This window comes from Fusarium verticillioides, chromosome 8 (genome assembly GCF_000149555.1).
Source record: "Fusarium verticillioides 7600 chromosome 8, whole genome shotgun sequence".
Lineage (NCBI taxonomy): Eukaryota > Fungi > Ascomycota > Sordariomycetes > Hypocreales > Nectriaceae > Fusarium > Fusarium verticillioides.
Genome location: NC_031682.1, coordinates 2,108,356 through 2,127,494, shown reverse-complemented (window position 1 = coordinate 2,127,494; position 19,139 = coordinate 2,108,356). Strand labels below are relative to the sequence as shown.

General features: G+C 48.0%; 6 protein-coding genes and 1 non-coding gene across 9 annotated transcripts; 5 read left to right on the top strand and 2 right to left on the bottom strand.

Moving 5' to 3' along the window:
- Nucleotides 1-2,750: 2,750 nt before the first annotated feature.
- Nucleotides 2,751-2,906, bottom strand: FVEG_13866 (hypothetical protein; the record flags this gene model as incomplete). The annotated part of the gene is made up of 2 exons (XM_018903211.1): nucleotides 2,751-2,757; nucleotides 2,818-2,906. The coding sequence occupies 2 exons, from the start codon at nucleotides 2,904-2,906 to the stop codon at nucleotides 2,751-2,753; spliced, it is 96 nt and encodes a 31-aa protein (XP_018762267.1).
- A 2,208-nt stretch (nucleotides 2,907-5,114) lies between these two features.
- FVEG_17632 (hypothetical protein) lies at nucleotides 5,115-5,711 on the top strand (the record flags this gene model as incomplete). Its single annotated transcript, XM_018906874.1, has 1 exon — nucleotides 5,115-5,711. One exon carries the CDS (start codon nucleotides 5,115-5,117, stop codon nucleotides 5,709-5,711), a length of 597 nt encoding a protein of 198 aa, XP_018762268.1.
- A 389-nt stretch (nucleotides 5,712-6,100) lies between these two features.
- Nucleotides 6,101-8,513, top strand: FVEG_17633 (hypothetical protein; the record flags this gene model as incomplete). The annotated part of the gene is made up of 3 exons (XM_018906875.1): nucleotides 6,101-7,472; nucleotides 7,520-8,384; nucleotides 8,435-8,513. 3 exons carry the CDS (start codon nucleotides 6,101-6,103, stop codon nucleotides 8,511-8,513), a joined length of 2,316 nt encoding a protein of 771 aa, XP_018762269.1.
- A 638-nt stretch (nucleotides 8,514-9,151) lies between these two features.
- Nucleotides 9,152-11,689, top strand: FVEG_13868 (hypothetical protein; the record flags this gene model as incomplete). 3 transcript variants are annotated; one of them, XM_018903212.1, is made up of 11 exons in its annotated part: nucleotides 9,152-9,294; nucleotides 9,344-9,403; nucleotides 9,453-9,466; nucleotides 9,519-9,555; nucleotides 9,609-9,634; nucleotides 9,686-9,759; nucleotides 9,806-9,902; nucleotides 9,955-10,216; nucleotides 10,263-10,455; nucleotides 10,507-11,053; nucleotides 11,108-11,689. In XM_018903212.1, 11 exons carry the CDS (start codon nucleotides 9,258-9,260, stop codon nucleotides 11,231-11,233), a joined length of 1,473 nt encoding a protein of 490 aa, XP_018762270.1. In that variant the 3' UTR covers nucleotides 11,234-11,689. The 3 variants fall into 3 exon arrangements, with proteins under 3 accessions (XP_018762270.1, XP_018762272.1, XP_018762271.1); XM_018903213.1 differs by having other exon boundaries at nucleotides 9,258-9,294; nucleotides 10,263-10,431; nucleotides 11,108-11,589; XM_018903214.1 differs by having other exon boundaries at nucleotides 9,152-9,403.
- A 1,784-nt stretch (nucleotides 11,690-13,473) lies between these two features.
- On the top strand, nucleotides 13,474-13,589 carry FVEG_17634. The gene has a single exon (XR_001989335.1). It is a non-coding gene; the product is annotated as a 5S ribosomal RNA (ribosomal RNA).
- A 765-nt stretch (nucleotides 13,590-14,354) lies between these two features.
- FVEG_13869 (hypothetical protein) lies at nucleotides 14,355-16,030 on the top strand (the record flags this gene model as incomplete). Its single annotated transcript, XM_018903215.1, has 2 exons — nucleotides 14,355-15,516; nucleotides 15,567-16,030. The coding sequence occupies 2 exons, from the start codon at nucleotides 14,355-14,357 to the stop codon at nucleotides 16,028-16,030; spliced, it is 1,626 nt and encodes a 541-aa protein (XP_018762273.1).
- FVEG_13870 (hypothetical protein) lies at nucleotides 15,769-18,979 on the bottom strand. The gene is made up of 4 exons (XM_018903216.1): nucleotides 18,003-18,979; nucleotides 17,917-17,945; nucleotides 17,762-17,863; nucleotides 15,769-17,708 (listed from the first exon to the last, which is right to left on the bottom strand). Exons 1-4 carry the CDS (start codon nucleotides 18,161-18,163, stop codon nucleotides 16,036-16,038), a joined length of 1,965 nt encoding a protein of 654 aa, XP_018762274.1. The 5' UTR covers nucleotides 18,164-18,979; the 3' UTR covers nucleotides 15,769-16,035.
- Between the last annotated feature and the right edge of the window lie 160 nt (nucleotides 18,980-19,139).

Here is a 19,139-nt window from a genome sequence, read left to right as displayed (position 1 = left end):
GGTTAGTAAAGATGACAACAGTACTAGAGAATTACTATCTGCATCCAGTTGATACACACTCAAAGATTGCTGGTTCGAATCCAGTCCAACCTGGGTGAAGGGGACAATGCAGGTGCGGACCCTTGCACTTGGAGCAAGCTCCGAGTAGAATTCCTCTTCGTTCTGCGTTGAGGGTGGATTAGTTGTCACTAGGTTCTAGGTTATCTCTGCTGGAATAACCTCACAGCCACAAATCTCAACTGTAAATAACATTTCTAGCCCACAAGATTAGTAGTCACGCCTCGTGATTTGCGAACCTTTTCGCTGTTGCGACATGATGTGTACCAGGGGGGGTACCAAAATGTCTTGGTAATTATCTTTTATTAGCAGAAATAGACCGAAAGTAAAAAGAGACTCTAACTCGAGCTGATGTGGCTGTTGTGGTCGTGAAATAACTCATGAGGTTGGCTTATCGACCATCCACTGGGGAGACGCTGGACTACTTGCATGAGGCCCAAAGGCTATCTCTGAGAATTGATGTACTGGGATAGGATAGGGTATCTACGTTCAAGGCCGCTTCAGGGCCATTGGCGGTAGCAAAACCCATGGTTGGAACTTTGCCAGATCGGCATTAAGTGGTCGAGACGACCGCGTGTTGTTACATTCATCATGAACTTTACTCATCCCTTCAATAGCCTGTCTTCCAGTTCAAGTACCGTACTATACAAGTCAAGATTCTCAATAAGCCTGAGAGACTGCCAAGTGTTGTTGAAGTATACCTGTCTTTAGAGGAAATTGGCTCTCGGGCTGGTCTGGTATCCGCTCGCCAATGGCGGGCAGTTTATATCGACTGGAGCGCCGGAAACATTTGTAAATTTGTAATACTAAAGCTAACCTATTTCTCTCGTACATCCGATACTGCGGCACTGCCAATCTACTCAGTGCGTGAACCTAGACTCCGACGGGCCATGCAAACCCCGTTCGAAACATCTATACAAGCAAGGCATTCTTTGAGGCAGGCAAATTCTAAGCACACCGCCTGAGAGTATGCTCCTTCTTTTCCAGAGGCCATTATACTGCCATGTAATCCTCACAGTCCAATCTCCACAAAGGCAGCACCAAAGCTAGTGTCTCTGGTAGGGTCTACTAATACGGAGACAGCCGAGTTATCTATGAACCGAAATAGTAATGAGTATTCTATTTTCCAATGCAGGCACAATGAATCAGACTTGGAGAAGCTTTTTTAGGAAGGGGATGAGCCTGGCAACAAGTGATGAAAACTTGACCGTGTTGGATCTCTGTTGCAAGGTTCATATCATGGCCTCGCCAGCACCGGAATCAACAGCCACAGCCCTGAAAAGCAAGCCAGTCAGCATCCTTCATGATCCATTCTATGTTACTCCTGTCACGAATGACAGCCTTCTCCTGACGTCCTATACCATTTATTCTCAAGGCCTGTCTACAGGCCTTTCACACTAAGCAAGACAATAGCTCCTTTTCACGGATGGCTTGCTTTTCTGGTTTCTTTATCGATGTACATAAAATCAGACGCCTTCAGTGTTTGAATGTATACTAGAAGCCTTCGGCACTGGCTGTTATCTGAGGACGCTCTGGGTCGGTAATCCTTTTTACCCTCCACCATACATCAAAATACTATCGTGTTCTCATTCATCACCTGGGTTCGCAGCCTAAAGCTTAACCTTACGATCAGCAGTCATCCCTATGATACACCAAGGTACAAAAGACTCGGGTCTTGATTGCATAGCATTCCGTAAGAAGCTGGCCTTGTCTCTGTCTTTGGGGAACAGTCTATCCGTTTCCGGGTCGCAGAGCCTCCACCCCATGTTGACCTCCAATGGGTTTGACATATCCTCGATTTCCCTCAATATTAGTAAACTCTCCTTCAAATTACGCTGCAAGGCATTATTCCGCCAACTTTCTAACTATGTCTCTAATGTGCGGCACGTGAATTCGAGAAGGTATTGGTCACATAATGCAGCATCTCCCGCTACCTCATGGCGCTACGAACGTGACTCTCTGACCTTGTTCGCCGGTCTCAGTGATGCCATATACTGATGTCTGCAATAGTATTCTCAGACTAGAGCACACCGCCAAAGGGTTGACGAAGCCGTGGAAGAAGGACGCTGCTGTCGTGGCCCGCTCCGTGACAAGATCGATCCAGGGATATTAAACGCGATGATCCAGCCGTTTCTATCAAGTAATCGGCAAGTTTTGGTAGTGAAAAGGGCTGGTCTACCCTCAGTATAGGCCCGTGGTTGAGTCTAGACGATATCGCGGTATCTCGAACGAGCTCGGCAATCCTAGGAAGCCTTTTATCGTTTCGAAGTGGTAGCTGTTTCTGGATCGGGGCCAACTCTAATTCGGGGCTCTCCTCGATGCGAGAGTCCCACGATAGCGGAAATGCCGCATCACGGTCCCCTTCTAGAACGACGACACTTAGGTTGCGCCTAGGTATTGAAGGTTGTTTTTGGGAAAGCACCGAGGGTTGTAAAGACGTAGAGGAGATAGTCAGAGGCGGCGTGTCATCAAGCTCAAAGACCTCGATAGTACTTTTACTCTTCTCTTGGTTCCGTTTTTTCGCAGGGATTCTGGGCTCGATGGGCGCGTAACCATCGCAGACCACTCCATGAACCAGACAACGACGACAGCAAGGTCGACGTTCATCGCATTTGATATGTCGGATCCTATATAGTCAGCAAGTTTCCCTTCCTGGTAGACCCGAAACGAATCGAAGCCGATGAGAGCGAGACCTACTTGCTGCAGCGATCCTATTAGTAGAAGGCTCGGAGCACTACGTTTGGTGATCATGAGACTAACCATGTTTTGCAACCTGTTCGGACCTTGCGAGCAGATGCACGTCTGTACTTGGGCTTGGCACTTTCAGAAGCCTCCGTCTTGGCTGTCATTCTACTTTGGCAGATGTCAGGAGAGTACGTAGAAGAAGTAGAAAATATAAGCAAGTTATAAGTTTATCTCGAAGCATACGCCACATGACTCAAGTACACCGTTAGCGGCGTGTCATTCATAAGCTGAATCAAAAGTGGGCTGGGATCAAGGGATGTGGGCTTCTTCCCGATGCAAAATTACGCGTCAACAATCAGCCAGTAAAGGCCACGTCAGCTAGGTTCAGCTTGGTAACGAATCAGTAGTTGAGAGAACTCTCCTACATATGCACAATGAAATGAATTCCAACTATATAGGTATAGCTAGATATCAAATAAAGATTGACCCCGGCCATAGCAAGACAAAAGCCCTAAGGTTTTTGGTCAATGCTGCAAGCGTGCAATGCTGGTCGATGCCACGCAAGACCCTGGCGTCATGACTAGTGCCGGAGACGACAGCAACTAAGATTAAAGCTTTAAGCATCTAGGGTACTCCGTACAGTACAGCGAAGATCTCTGCTCATTGACCCAGATAATGGATAAGGGATGTGCGAAGGGTGCTAAGGGTGGGATACACCGAACAGGATCCTCCACTCATTTTCTGTCGTAATGAATCAATTGGGTAGATCAAGATCCGAGTATTACAGGGAGAGCCTGCCATGATCGCTACGGGCAGAGCTCCAAGGGCGACCAGTCTACCCCTGGCGATTGATTCTGGAGACTCGTAGTCGAGTCAGAGCCAGTCAAATGGGATCTATTCCAGAGGAGCTGACGAACAGGCCTTCTAGAGGTGCTGGGCAACTTGTGTAGATGAATGTCGGTCTTGACGCAAAAGTTGCTTACGTTTTCGTTTCAGTATTTGATCCGCTTGAGCACGTAACACGGTGTTCGTGCTATGACTCTATTTCCGCCCTGTGGCACAATCGATGTTTCATGGACTGCTCTCCTCATTACTAGTCTGGAACAACGGTTTTAATATATCTATTTTGTTTAGGAAAATGATCTAGAGAGACGTAGTTCCCAAAGAAATTTGGATCCAACGCGATCTCTACGAAAAACTGAAATAGCTATGCCCAGGGAAGTTTTGAACGAGAAGAAAGGTCAAAGTTTGTTTGCGAAGGGAAAAGGAAGCGATCAATCATACTTGCTACTTAGATAGCCGTTGATACATGCTGAATACGCCATTATCGAGTCACTTCTACTACTAGCGATCCCATAAATCCATTTCCAATGTATTATCCCAATTGTTCTGGAACTATTTGTTTCTAACTTTGAGTTACCCTGGATAGTCTGAAACTTTCTGCAGGCCAACATCACCGCAGTAGAGCTACACCGGCATCAACCCCACCAAGCCGGATCGCGCCCAGAGACCCGGTAGAGCAGCAATGCAGGCTTTGTCTCGCAGCGCGAAGTCCGCGCCGACTGGCGAGGTTCTAGCCAGACGACTACACGAGGCGATTGGTCTTGCTTTGGACACTAATGCTGCAACGGTATATGTCACGGACTTGCCAAGAGGTGTATATACTGTCGACCTAAAGACGAAGCCAAAGACAGTGCTGTTTCCTAGGCTGGGAGATAATTCAGGTATCGCGTTGGCGTGAAGAATAGATCGAAGATAAAAGTTAATAGTCTGTCACCTAATCGTAATGCACATGTTGATCAATTATGAGTTCCAGTTCGCATGCATACGGCGTGGTCTGTCCGAATCAATAGTATAACGATAGGACATACGGGGGCGAGCTACTTTTCGCCGTCCTGAAAGCGCATCTAGATCAAAAGATCTGTGGCCAAGCTGCCTGATTCTTTTGTCCGAAAAAGGTTCAAAGCAACTAGAGCCTATATCAAATGGATAAAGGTACACAGGCAACTAAAATACAGTAAGGTTCTAGTATTGCACGTTAAGTTGAACAAATAAAAGTCTGTTAGACTGTCGTTCAATCAACAACCTCTTGTCTGGAAAGTATAGCCGCGCATATAAAGGTAACAGAACTTTAAGATAAGAAAGCTTTCTATCAATTCATAGTAGGGAAATTAACGCAGAAAGTACAATAAAGCCAGTTTAAAATTTTCACTCTATATTTATTCTGATCAAGTCCTAACCCATTGCTCATTCTTTTTCTTCACTGACACTATTATTTAGACCTGCAAATTTCAACAAGAAGATCGATCAAAATGTTGATAAAAGTCCAAGAAATTCCATCCCACCCGACAGATCCCACCAAAGAAGTAAAGATGGAAGACTCACCTCCCAACACCTCAGAGGGATCTAGCACCCCTCCACCCGAAATAACACCCGAAACGTCGATACGAATCGTTCGGGTGCCTCAAGTTCAGGCCTTGCCAGAGGGCGTACCCCCTCCCGCGACAGCGCTCGAGACAGAAGACTACTACGGTCTCTGGCGCAACAAACCCCGACTCCTCGCGCGATCAAACTACCCCGATGACCAATGGTCGGGCTTGTGCAACGGCTGGTCGCAGGTCGAGGATTCCCATCCATTCAAACTTCTCTGGTCCGATCCTGAGAGAATTATCCAGAAGGAACTGGTGGGTGCGCTGAAGTATACGAAGTGGAAATGCTTCCAGGCCTATCGCATCGGGAGCGCACTGCAAGAAAGTCAGGTGAAACTCCTGATCATTGTCGAGACCAACTCTACGACTTATTCGCATGCTTGGGGTATCGCACGATTGTGTAGGGACATCTTGAGGGGTTATGACATTACGGATGTTGAGGTTGAGGTTCAGGAGTGTACCGGTTGCTGGGCTATCAATCGAATACGGGAGTCGGTGGGACCTGAGGTGATTGTACAAGATTGTCCTATTTGCCATTGACGCGGAACCGAAAATCTGATCTTGCGGCTGTTAAGCTTGATGTATTGGAAGTCTTTACCTCCATCTTGGTCACGACATTCTGCACCCTCTTCACTTGGTATCAGTCAGGACGGTTTCGAGCATATATGTCTGGGCGGTAGTCTGTGGCATATCGTGTGGTGGTATCCATATTTATCATTGTTGTTAATTCTAAAGAAATATCACCTTGGGTAGGTTTGACGTTGACGTAGTGAAGCTTACCCTGTCATCTTGTGCGCTATTGGTTGAAAGCATCCTGAAAGGGCTGAAGATGACAAGAAAATAGTGGGTCAAGTCGACCTTGCATGACGCCTCAAACTCATCCTCCCCGACGTTGACATGGCATCTCTGCTAGTGAATGGCTCTTCAACATGGAACAAACCGACGGAGAGACCGGCATCGACAATGGGACTTCTATATTCCCGAGCGAATTCCCAGACCCTAGCAACCTGCTAGACCAACCCGGTTTTTCTGACTTTGGCTTCGCCTCTTTTCAGACCCCGTTTAGTAATGGAGTCGATCCTCAATTTTTACACCCAGTCTCGGGCTTTGAAGACAGTCCAGTAGTCAACTCAATTTCCCCGTTCGGGCCCACCGAATCCCTAGCTGTTGCTACTCCAAACGTGCAAGCTGAAGCAAGTACTATCTCAAGTCCACCAGCCAAGCCTGGGAAGCGACTCTCTCTCAACTCAGTCCGCATTCTCAACAAATGGCTCTCAAATCATACACACCACCCATACCCCAGCGTCCGAGATGTTGAATCTATTGAGAGACAGACCGGCTTGACTCGACAACAGATCCTGAACTGGTTCGCCAACGCTCGTCGGAGAAAGAAGTTCAACCCACCAGAAACAACGGACACAAGTTCGGCAGAGGCAAGCCCCCGGGACATACCTCTACGTCGACCGCCTACGCCGATAGTCCAACAAAGTCCATTCGAGCGATGGGAGAACTCACCGCCCGAAGACGAGCCATCCACCATGGCCGCTATCGCACGGGCAGTATCTGGCGCAAGTGGTTCCATCGACCAATCCCATGGTATGCGAACGAGACACGGCAGAGCACCATCGTCGACCGGTACCTGGGCAACAACCGACACTTCTGATTCAAGTAGAAGCTCGAAAGCCTCGGGATACTCACATGCATCCAACCGGTCACTCAGTAGAGTCATCAAGAAGCGTCGGCGAGGAGGTCTGCGAGCCAGAAACAATGAAAAGAGAGGTCTCTCTGTTACTTGCCATCGCTTTCAGTGTACGTTTTGCACTGAGACGTTCAAGCTTAAGCATACCTGGTCAAGACATGAGAAGACACAACACCTGTCGCTTGAGCAATGGGAGTGTTCTCCTCTTGGCCCAACAGCTGTCAAGGATAATTCTGAGACCGTCTGTGTTTACTGCGGGTTTGGGAACCCAGATGAATTCCACTTCGAGGAGCACAATCATGACCTGTGCCACAAACGCCAAAGAGGAGAGCGAATGTTCTATAGAAAGGATCATCTACGACAGCATCTTCGTCTCGTCCACGGATCAGAGTTTATGAAGTGGCCAATGGAGGAATGGAAGTCTAAGCATGAGGATGTCACATCACGCTGTGGATTTTGTGATATCACTATGACAACATGGTCGGAGCGGGTGAACCATCTTGCAGAGCACTTTAAGGAGGGCAGGACAATGGCAGATTGGAAAGGGAACTGGGGATTTGATGCTGTAACGCTCGATATGGTGGAGAATCACATGCCCCCTTGTAAGTGGACAACTTCAAGTTCAGGCATTTTACTCATGATTGTGCAGACCTCATTGACTACGAGCGCAACTCGCCTCTTCCATTCTCTACGCAACAAGGTGCGCCGTACAGCGCAACAAGCGCCTTCGAATTACTACAGCTGGAACTCGACTACTTCTACTCTAACTATACCGACATCAATCACTGCATCCCCTCCGACGAGGCTCTTCATCTTGAAGCTTGCTGCATTATATTCGGCGCAGAGATGAACTACAAACACCCCTCAACAGCAGCATCTTGGCTTCGCGACCTTATAATGAGCACCCAGGATATTGTCAGCAAAGCAAGAATGACGCCCATGAAGAGTGCAGCTAGGTCTCGATTCTCAGAGCTGAAGATCCATAGTAAGAAAGATATCTTTGAGGATTGCAAGCTTGAGGCGTCGTTAAGGCAGTATGTCGACATGTTGCAGTTGCTAAACTTGGAGATTGGAGACGTCGAGTTGCAAAAAGAGGCTTGTTCGATCATCAACCATATGCCTGATGTTTCGCCCATGTTTAGTCAGTTGTTGATTGGTTTGGTGTATGGTTCAACAGTTTGGTTGGCCCAATTTCGAGAAAGGGCAGGACTACCGCCGTCTGCAGTTGTTTCGTCAAACACGCCAGAGGGCTTCGTCCCTCTACTTTGTTCCGGCGGTCTTCCTGCGATATTCAGTAATGATCAGGAGCAGTGGAGTACACCGAGCGGTCCCGACTCTCCACCAACATCTCTAGGACAGAAGATCGTATCGTTGAACGACGGCAACATGTACAGAGGTCTGACCAGAGACTTGACCCGCTACGTCGCGAGAACCATTTCGCCTCTGAATCCAACAAGCCACATCCCAACTGACGAAGAGCTCCAATATCAAGCACGATGGATCATGTACGACAGGTAAGAACCACGATCTTCTCGCGCCAAACCTCCACTGATTTTGTTTCTAGCCACGATGTATGGAATCAGACTCCAGCCGATAATCTAGATTGGCTTACCGAGTTCAAAAGAGAATCCGGCTTTTTCTAGTTCGAGCTCGCCAAGATCGATAGTTTCACCTTAAGTAAGAGCCATTGTGGACATGAGGGCCGATGCTTACTTTTAATCGCTCACACCTTTCCGGCTATGTTTAGTGTCGAACCGAGAGACTGGATATGCCAAGCTTTGCTCCCCGAAAAATATACCTCGTTTGGTCTCGTTCAGCAGGGTAGACTAAGTCAGCGGCCGACCCTTGAAGTCAGTCCCACCGAGTCATGCAAAATTACTGGCCCGCATGAAGATAATTCCACATGGGAATAAGCATAAATATCACCATAGCAAAAAAAACCTCATGGCATTTCAAGGCCCAGAGCCCTCCGAAACTCGGCAAGCGAACTCTCACAGTGGACGATACGAGTAATAAAAACAAACCTCAATAATATGCTCACATTTACCTCTCCCTTCAAACGCAAATCTGCCAAAATGCTACCGTCTCTTGGCAAAAACAAGTCTAGATTACCATCATCAGCTCAGGACCCACTCCACACTAATCCATTCCTGACCCTACGCCGCCAAAATACGACGTTAGCTTCGGCAGTTCAACCAAACTTTATTGGCGATGTCACCCTTTCAGGCTAGCAAGAGAATTTTTGCTTTATTTATCTTATAAATCTGATAATCAGAGTGGAGACCGTGAGGAGGGGTAACTGATTGATAAGTCAGATCATTTCTCTCTTGTCGGTTTGGCTTTGGCACCTCATCTCATCGCCGTTGTAATCTTGGTTGTTGATAAAAATGGCTGAAAAAGTTGGATTTGGCGAAAGCCTCCGCAGTGAGTAGCTACTGACATCTTGGTTGGGGTATGTACTGATGGTGCCCAGCGTTCTTCTTGGGAGCGGCGGCAAAGTCGAAGGAGGAGAGACGTCTTGTCAGAAAATTAGGTTTGTTCATTCATAACCGCTCGTATTTACCCATGCTGACATTTGACAGATTTCTTTATCATGGTATGCGGCCAGAGCATTCAACCAGGTACATCGACGATGCTGACAGAATCAGACATATTGTTGTCTCAGCTACTTCTTCAACTTCCTTGGTAAGATGGATCTTCATGATGCATCGACCATCCAACTGACCAATGACACTCAGATCGTGCGGCATTTGCCAACGCCTATGTGAGCTTAAAAATGCCTATATGATAGCAGGCAGGTATACTAACAATCTAGGTTGCTGGTCTTCGTGAATCCCTCAGCATGACTGGTCATGATTACAATACTGTCCTCTCTGTCACCACCGCAGGGTACGTCTTGTGGAACATGTCCAAAACGCCTACTTACCGTAACTAGAATGGCTATTGGCCAGCTTCCTCATGGCATCATCATCCAGAAGATCGCACCTCGAATCTGGTTCCCATCCATGGTTGTAATCTGGGCTGGTCTGACAGTAGGCTCATTGCATATCGGCGTTACTGAAATAGCCAACTAACATATCACAGATGGCTAGTGCAGCTGCCAAGACCGTTACTCAACTCTGTGTCATCAGGTTCTTCCTCGGTTTGGCCGAAGCCAGTACTTATGCCGGAACCATCTACATCATTGGCGCATGGTACAAGCCTGAAGAGATCTCTAAGCGAACTGCCCTCTTCACTGCCGCGGGTCAAGTCGGTACCATGTTTGCTGGTGTTATGATGACAGCCATTCACAAAGGCATGAGAGGCATGTCCGGCCTCCAGGGATGGCAGTGGGTGTTCTTAATCGGTAAGTCGAATCACCCACAATGATGAGCTGGAGCTAACATTTGTAGATGGTATCATCACCCTTCCCATTGCCCTGTTCGGCTTCCTTTACTTCCCTGATATTCCCGAAATCACCAAGGCGAAGTACCTATCCCAAGATGAGAGAAAGCTGGCAGTTTCCCGACTCCCTCCTATCAAGACCGATGGTCACAACATTATGCCCATGTCTCTGATCAAGCGAGTCTTCCTTACTCCTATGTTGTATGGTCCTCCGTGTTGCCTTTGAAGATTTGCTTCTAACCACCCCAACAGCTGGATCCTCTTCTTTTGGTCACCTGTCTGCGCCAGCGTCGAGGGGTTCCCCTTTCAAAATACTTTCCTCCTCTGGCTCAAGTATTACAAAGAAAAGTTCTCACAAACCCAGATCAACACTTACCCTCTCGGTGTGCAGGCCGTTGGTATCGCTGCGAATATGCTTGCAGCATGGCACATGGACGCAACCGGCCAGCGCGTTCCAATGGCCATCCTCGCCGTCCTTCTTCAAGTTGTTGTAGGAGCCATGCTTCTCGTGAGGAATCTGTCTGATGCTGGGGTCATGTTTGCCTTTTACCTCGCTGGATCAGCGTACATGGTCAACCCCCTCATCTTCGGCTGGGCGAACATCATTCTACAGCGAACAGGTGATGATGCCGTGCGCAGTGTGACACTGTACTCCATGAATATCGGCTCCATGGTCCTTTGGACATTCTGGGGTATCATTTTCTACAGTGCTGCTGACGCACCTTATTGGAAGAAGGGCGCTATCTCTCTTCTTGCTTGCTGTGGTGTCATGTTCTGTTACATCTGGCTGGTCCAATATGTAAGTGCTATATATCTGACTGCCGTCTCATGACCGCTAACGAAACATTTCTAGCTTGACAAACTCACCATGAAGAAGTATGGTGACCGAACCGTAGAGGATCTCGAGGGGCCCGTCGAAGTGAGCGAGTCTGAGAAGGGCAATGCTACCAAGGTGTCAGAAAAGAACTTAACTTCATGAAGTCACTGTTGTCCAAGAGACATGAGAGTAAATCATAGCACATGGAGGGTGTATTATAACTTGTGATCATGGCTTATGCTGGATGCGAGTTAGTCCGTTGCCTATAGACAGAGCATGGACATTCAGAGTTGTGGTATAGCCTAGATAAATCCAGATGAATCCAGATCATCGAGTCTCAACAGGGCACCCGGAAGTTCAATGTCGTCAATTTCGTCGATGGAAAGGTGCTCACTCATGTTATCTTGGCTCTCATATAGTTATTCAATGAGTCGGTTATGAGTATTGAGTTTCTGAGCAGGAGAAGAACGAACTGATAGTCGGCGTAGCCTTTATAACTGGTGATTGGGCTTCGACAGCATTATTCACATGCTGACTCTCGCCAGCAATTGTCTCCCAACCCATCCATGTTCAGACTCAATTGCATCACCTTACGTCAGATCAGAATTTCCAAGCCTCATTTTAACACTTTTGCCAAGCGTTGCGACAGTCTCACCATGCAATGTACTGTGATGATGGAAGTATCAGGCTGCAATTCCGAAATTACGAAGGCAGTCAGCGAACAGTATGCTTCCAATGACGTTTCGATAAGAACAGGTACGGCGAGGGTGCTGTCTTGATTCGGCATATCGCTCAGCCGCAGATGTTGAGGGTGGTGTAGCTCAGAGCCTGATGGAAAGGATGGTTACAATATAAGAAATCACAATCCTTCACATTTCAGCCTAAATTAATGATGATTACTCGTGGCAATTTCTCATAATACTGCATACAGGGCTCAATTCAGAATTTAGGACCAATTGTCTTGGATTTATGACTCTGGTCTTGTTGTTGATGTCATCATCTAACATATTTATACATATAAGAGCGACGTATCCAGGTTTCTCTCAGTAAGGCTCACATAATTTGACAACCAGTTTTGACCCCAATTTCGTCATTCCAACTGCTGATTGCTAACTTTCCGCGAACAAGGTCCAAATCATGTAAGTCTTCTGTAGCGTGACCTGTTGGGGACTCTGTACCGAGTGAGCGGCACATAATACCACGAAGGATACCATACAACAGGTGCCCACCAATACTCATAGCTAAGGTAATAATCCCCACAGTATGGAACATTGTTGGTTGAGCTATCATAGTAATACCAGTTCCAGTCATATGTGTAGTAACCTGCCCCTGGATAGCTCTGATATTGGTTCTGATATGGGACTTGATAGTAGTACTCGTTCATTTCTGTAGGGTCGCGTGGCCAAGGTTGAACTTCTACAGTTGACTGCGGGTCTCGAGGCCACTGTTGAACTTCTATAAATGGCAATAGTGTCAGTGGATATTATTAACGACCACATTTGGATGTTGAAAGAAAAGGATAACCATACCGTTCTGATTATGGCGTCGATTTCGACGCAAGCACTGAATGATGCGGTGAACTTGATCGGTATCGATTGCTCTTAAACTGGCGGCGAGTTGGGTGTCGTCGAGACCTTGAACGACCTGTTGAAGACTGTGGCTAGGTTGGTTCGGTACAGCCAGTTGTTCTACCATGTTATCGACTTCTCGCTGGCTATTATGCAAGGTGGCCTAGACGCAAGGTTTGAATTTGGGAGGAACGATTGGTCAGGAAGGTGATCAGGCGTCAGATCTAGCAGTGTGATACTGCGTCCACTTCCGCTACTTCAACTGTATGAAATCCCAGGTCTATGTCCATAAAGGCATTCTTTGGTACTGAGAAGAGTGCGTAGAAAGCCATCCACCTTGATCGTTGTTTGCCTAATGGCAGATTGGGCATAGACGAAAGAGCCTCGTTTCAACCCCTACGCCAACCGATACAGCTCGATCACAAAGGTCTACGTGGCAGTTGGTGCATATGACGTACCAGAAACTGGAGATGGCATGAAAAGCCAATTGATTGCCATTACGGGTTACGCCATACATGCACGGTGGTCTGGCGTGAGTTTTGTGTATCGGAGTGCGAGCAAAAACGGGGAGATGATTGATCAACAACGCAATAAGTAGGCTGGTCATTTCTGTCTGACCGGTTGGTGTAGTATAACTTGGGTCAAGAGAGCCAAACATTACAGAAAGTAATACCATATTTATAATTAGACAAAGACATCAGGCTGCTCGAATCCTTGTGAGAAAAGCGTGAATTTAACCCGAAGCCGACCGTCAATGGGTACTGGCCTGTTCACGTTGATGTTTTAGTGGCTCGATGCTCAATATAGGTTCGAGTGGTAGCAGAACAAGCACATACGACCATACCTGCAGGAAAATACGGGATCCCGTCCGCTCTCCCATAGTCAAGCCTGTAAGGGGCGGATCAGTAGTTGGGTCGGTGACGACCAGCGAATCCCCGCTGTTGTATGTTTTTCCTTTTGGCATTTTTGAGTGATATCGATCGAATGACGATTTAATTGACTAAAAGCTCTCTACTCAATTTTTGCAGCGCGGTCGGTTCTTCATCGTGGCATCTTTCTACTTCTCCCAGCTGCGCAGATCTCACGTAATGAGGATAAACACAGTAGCTATGGGACTGAATCAGCGAACCTGATAATCATGACAGAAGGACAATGCCTGGCTGTGTTACGCTGCATCGGAGGAAAGGCCACGGTTGATGATCAGCTCCTAAAACACTGTTGTTGCGGCGAGAAGCCAAGTAGTGAGCCAACTGCTGAAATAACAGGCGACGAGAAAGCTTGGTGGTATTAACGCATTTTTACACATGATGCGTTAGCATCCAATTAGATCCAGTGCCACGGAAATCAACCGTACCAGTCTAGAGTAAAGCAGAGGTACCGCTATTGCTATTAGTTCACAGAACATGGGGTAGCCCAGCAGATCTATCAGGAAACACTTTTCCTGATCTGGACAAAAAGTGCGATGTGCAGCAAGATCCCTACTTGGGATTCGACATGGTCGCCATCTTCATCTATCTGACAATATGATCCACTGTCTATCGGGACTTCTACCATTACTGCGCTTTGTTTTAACATGTCAGTTGCTGATTCCGAAGTTCCGGGTTCCGGACGTCGGTCATTATATAACAGAGACCTTTGGACGCACATTATGAACTCGATCCATTGCCATATTGTAGCTGTTATACCTGTATTAACTAACAGATTCGCATATCACAATGGAACAGTCTGGTGCGGCTTTCATACACGGCCGTGTGTATACTGTAAATGACAGACAACCATGGGCCGAAGCCTTCATCGTTTCCCCATCCGGCCGTTTTGAGGCTGTTGGAACCAACAAAGAGATCCAGGCCGTGGCTGAGGAACATGGTCTACCCATCCACGATCTTGACAACACTTTTGTCATGCCTGGGGTCCATGACGCACATACCCATCTGCTAGTAGCCTCACTGCAGAAAATGAGCGAGATCAGCATCGGATCTGATAGCACCGCTGCAACTATTGCCGAGAACATCAAGAAAGGACAGGCGAGCTGCGCCTGTGCCGAAGCTCATTTCAGAGGTGACTGGCTTATTGCAAACTTCTACGCAGGCCAGAACTTTCCGGATGGAAAAATGGATCGGAAGTATCTAGACGATACCTTTCCTGAGCAGCCGGTGCTTGTTCGAGATGTCTCTTGTCACAATGTCGCTCTCAACACCGCAGCCCTCAGGCGCGTCGGATATGGGGATGATGTTCAAGATCCTCCTGGGGGACAGTACATGCGAAGGGCAGATGGTCAGTTGACTGGGGAGCTGGTGGAAGCGGCATCTGCTGGTGTCTTGGCCAGCTTACCTCAGCCACCTGTGTCGTTTGTCAAGGAAGCTCTTCTCTATGGTATCAAGATATCTCACAAGTTCGGCATCACCTCGCTACAAGAGGCGTCCGCTAACACACTCTATCTTCACGCCCTTCGGGAGCTAGATGGCGAAGGACGACTGGACATGCAAATCTTCCCTCATATTGTCCATGCGCCCGAGAGCTTTGCTCAAGAGAAAGCCGAAAGTCTCCATCGTCTCATCGATACTGCTGAAAAATTCTGTAGCCAGCACGTTGATACACGATTTGTGAAGTTTTGGATGGACGGGGCGCCCATACCGCCTAATTTCACGCAATGCGATATTGGGCCAGATGGGCGTCCCGATGAGGAGAGGCTACTGCTTACGTTCGAAGAGTTATTGGAAGCTTTGACTAAGCACGATGCGAACGGTTTGACATGCAAGATCCACTGTGCCGGTGATGGTTCTGCAAGGCAAGCACTCGACGTTCTCGAGCGAGTTCGGCAGTCGAACCCTTCAGGCCCAGTGCATGAACTAGCACACTGTAATGCGATCCATCAAGGTGAGGCCCTATTGCAATGATCCCGAGTGTATACTGAACTGCCTCTCAAGATGACATAAAGCGAATGGCGGAATTGCGAATCACGGCCGAGATGTCGCCCGCGATATTTCACGACACAAATCTCACATCCAACTATCCTCATATCTTCAAATGGCCGTTCAAGGAGCTCCAGGATACTGGTGTCCATGTCACCGTAGGTTCCGACTGGTTCTTGACCGACACGCCAGATCTATTCCCGGCCTTAGCGGCTGTCGTGGAGCGCTTTGGTACAGAAGAGGGCAAGACTGCGAAAGAGGTTGGAGGTGCAAAGATATGCCGTATCATAACGCAAGCAGGTGCTGAGGCTGTAGGAAAGGGTTCAGAGATGGGAAGTATTGAGATAGGAAAGAAGGCGAATTTTATTGCTGTTGATCGGGATTTGAGTCGTGGTGACTTTGATGGAGCGAAAGTTCTGAAGACGTGGTTTGAGGGAAAGATGGTTTGGGTAGACACGGAAAACACGATATCTATGTAGCAGGATCAAACTACGGGTGCTTGTCCTGGAGACCATGTCCCTGCATTGCTCAGACTAAATACAACCGGTGCTCTTATTTCCCTTTCTCGAGAAAGTCTTGATACGGCATCACCATCAGAAAAGCCCATTTCGCTCAAGCCATCCAATTCATCAGCCTCTCGCAAAACTTCCGCCGGGGCTTCAACTTCAAACACAGCCTGTATGTCACCGTGCGGAGAGAAACCCGTGAACTTCCACATTCTCGAAACTTTTGCTGCGTCTGGTCCAAAAGTCCATAGGCGTCGACGCTCATAGAAGCCAACGCAAAATAAAAGAGGTGCATTAACAAGTCGTGCGAGAAACACGTGGATCGAGTAGAACTCGAGCGGCGACAGGAATGGTTTGATAGGAAGCAGTATCAGCAGAGCAAATAGGTTGAAGGGTGGTGGATATGCAAAGATCGCATCGCTTTTCACGCCTTCAAACGTGAGGACGGTTTTTCGGAACTGGATCTCAACATCCTCAGATGTGACGATGGTGCTGAACCGGTTGGTGAGGAGTGAAACAAGGATGGTGAGAAATAGAGTGTTGCCGAGAAAGGCAAACGCGATTGTCAGTGCCGGACCCAGAATGGCATGAAACTGTATGGATTCCTCAATTCCTGTTCCATCCAGTCCGAACCAGATCCACAGTAGCCATTTGATGATGGTGAAATCGTCCGGAATGGACCCTTCCCCTGGAGAAAGCCACTGCAGCGCTAACAGGAACCCTGTGAAACACCATATCGCGAGAAATGTGAGGATCAGAAACTCTTTCATCATGGCGTGCAGTGAAATGAAGACGATATGGTCTGGCAAGATGTTGAAGGCCAGTCGGGTCAGAAGAATTGGAGCTGCGAGACAGAGTATGTTATGTGCCATGCCATTCTGCACGCTGCTTACAGCCAGCTCATATGCCCGATCAGTAATGTACGCCATAAAGATGACCGTGTATGAGAGATCCAAGAACGACCATAACGTCTGTGAGTGAATCATCCATCCATGCTCAATGATGGCAGCAAGTTCATGGAGTACCCAACCAGCAGAATAGAGAATGAAAACAACCTCATTTCCAGTCAAGTTCTCAGGATCACGATACTGCATCGTGTAAACATACAGAAGAGTAAGGATGATGTAGTGCACTAGCTCGATCATGTACCGGGTGCGCGGAACCACGAGACGGTGATGGTCAAGCAGCGGTGCCTTTCGCGGCTCATATAAAGACACAGGGAGATACTCATAATGGTTTGGGAGTATATCAACAAACGACAGAGGGGTGTAGACGATCTGGCCACGATACACTGCATCAATCACTCGTCTACACCCCGAAGAACTGACAAAATTCTTGCTCTCGGATATGATGGCGAGTTCGAGTGCTGTCAGCTTCCTCTCATGGCCACCACGCTTCTGAATCGGCCATTGCGGATAGCGCCCGTACTGTTCAACTTCAGGAGGAGCGCCATGGAAGGGATCAAAGCCCTGGACCAGCATCTTGGAGAGTAGCAAGAGACCGTCTAGACCTGGATTATCATCGTGAAAGTTGCGCAGAATCTTGATAGCTAAGAGCTCGCATAATGTTGCGCGCGCTATGCTGGTGCTCTGGTCGATGACGCTGGACTGTTCGCGTAGGAACTGTACTCGGTTTGCGAGAAGACAGTAGACTACAATAGTCAGTATAGCGGCAGGGTATATGGCGACAAGTGTGTTGCCGCACCAATGGAGTAGTCATTCTCATCATACAGACGCTCTACTAGCGGACGGACAATGAGGTGGTTGACTCGTGGACTCTTCAGCTGTTCCAGAGAGTAGGGATCATCTAGCGAGCAGCATTAGACGATACAGGACAAATGACAGAACGCTGGGATGCACCTATGCTTGCCAATACAAATTTCCTTATGCTGCAACGGACGTTAGACTCGCACGCTGAACAACATGTAAATATTAAGGGTTGGTACCGATGCAGGGTGATGAAGATGGAGGGTTGAGGCCATTCGCTCTCGTGCTCAGTATCTGTCTCAGTCCTAAAACTTGCAGTCGCATCATTCAGCAAAGTGCTCTCGTCTGGCTCGAAGGTGTTCCTGAAATCTGAGGAAAGGCCATCTAGATCTTGGCTCATCGTACTCTCACAGAAACGTAGATCAAATGTACGCGACAAAGAAACAAGTGCAGCCACCAAGAAGTTGCGTCTCAGCACATGTTTTATTCACGGAAGCGGGGTGGAGCTCTCATCTTAGCTGGGTTTGTGGATCGAAGCCCTCAGGTCGATGATAGTATCCTACAAGTAGAGAGCAGTTGACCTTGAAGACACAGCCATTTCACCAAGCTCTTTTCCATCAACTCAATCGCATTTATGCTTATTGCCACCCTGCATTGCTCCTTTGATCTGCTGCCTGCCCAGTGGTGAAAGTTGTCTCTTCTCTGCACGGTCATCGTGATACCCCAAACGAGCTCAGTTGGCATGACTTGCAGGAAGTTTGGGTGGGGGTTTGACAAAACGACGATCTGTTTGGGGCTGTGTACGGTACTAAGTGAGATGACTGCGCCCCCTTCGGTTGCATCCGGCTTGGCCAGCTTCAGGTATTTTATAGCTCCAACATGTCAACGGAAAGACAAAAGCTCTTGTGCTGTACCTGTGAATATGACGTATGCGCCAATTTCCTTGGCGCCTTTGCTTGCGGGGAATGGATCGCCAGTGTCAGATGCTTGGTTTTGTACCGAGTAGCACTGGCGAGATTGCACAGAGCAGCGGTGTGAGTCAAGGTGAGCATGATATGACTGGGCGAGAAACGAGCACGAAGCGGTGTTGAAGAGGGACAGGCTGAAACGAGAGGGCGTGTGCGACAGAAGCATCATCCGGTACTCAAGGTCAATTGATGCAATGATAATTGAGTGGATGCTTGTTGCAGACAAGCTTTTTAGCGTCGGGGGCAGGATTCAAGGGTCTACGATGATAATGCACGCCTCGGAGAATAGAGACGAACCCAGAGCAGGGCAGTCTCAAGGGCTCAGAGACAGGCTCGTGACAGTTTGTTTACGAGGCGGAGTCGGCATAGAACTGTCTCGACCATGCATGCGGTGCGGCATTTATTTTA

Coding starts and splice junctions, on each gene's coding strand:
- FVEG_13870 (XM_018903216.1), bottom strand. CDS start 18,163: ATGAGCCAAGATCTAGATGGCCTTTCCTCAGATTTCAGGAACACCTTC. Junction 17,946..18,002: donor ATCTTCATCACCCTGCATCG/GTACCAACCCTT, acceptor CGTCCGTTGCAG/CATAAGGAAATTTGTATTGG. Junction 17,864..17,916: donor ATTTGTATTGGCAAGCATAG/GTGCATCCCAGC, acceptor GCTGCTCGCTAG/ATGATCCCTACTCTCTGGAA.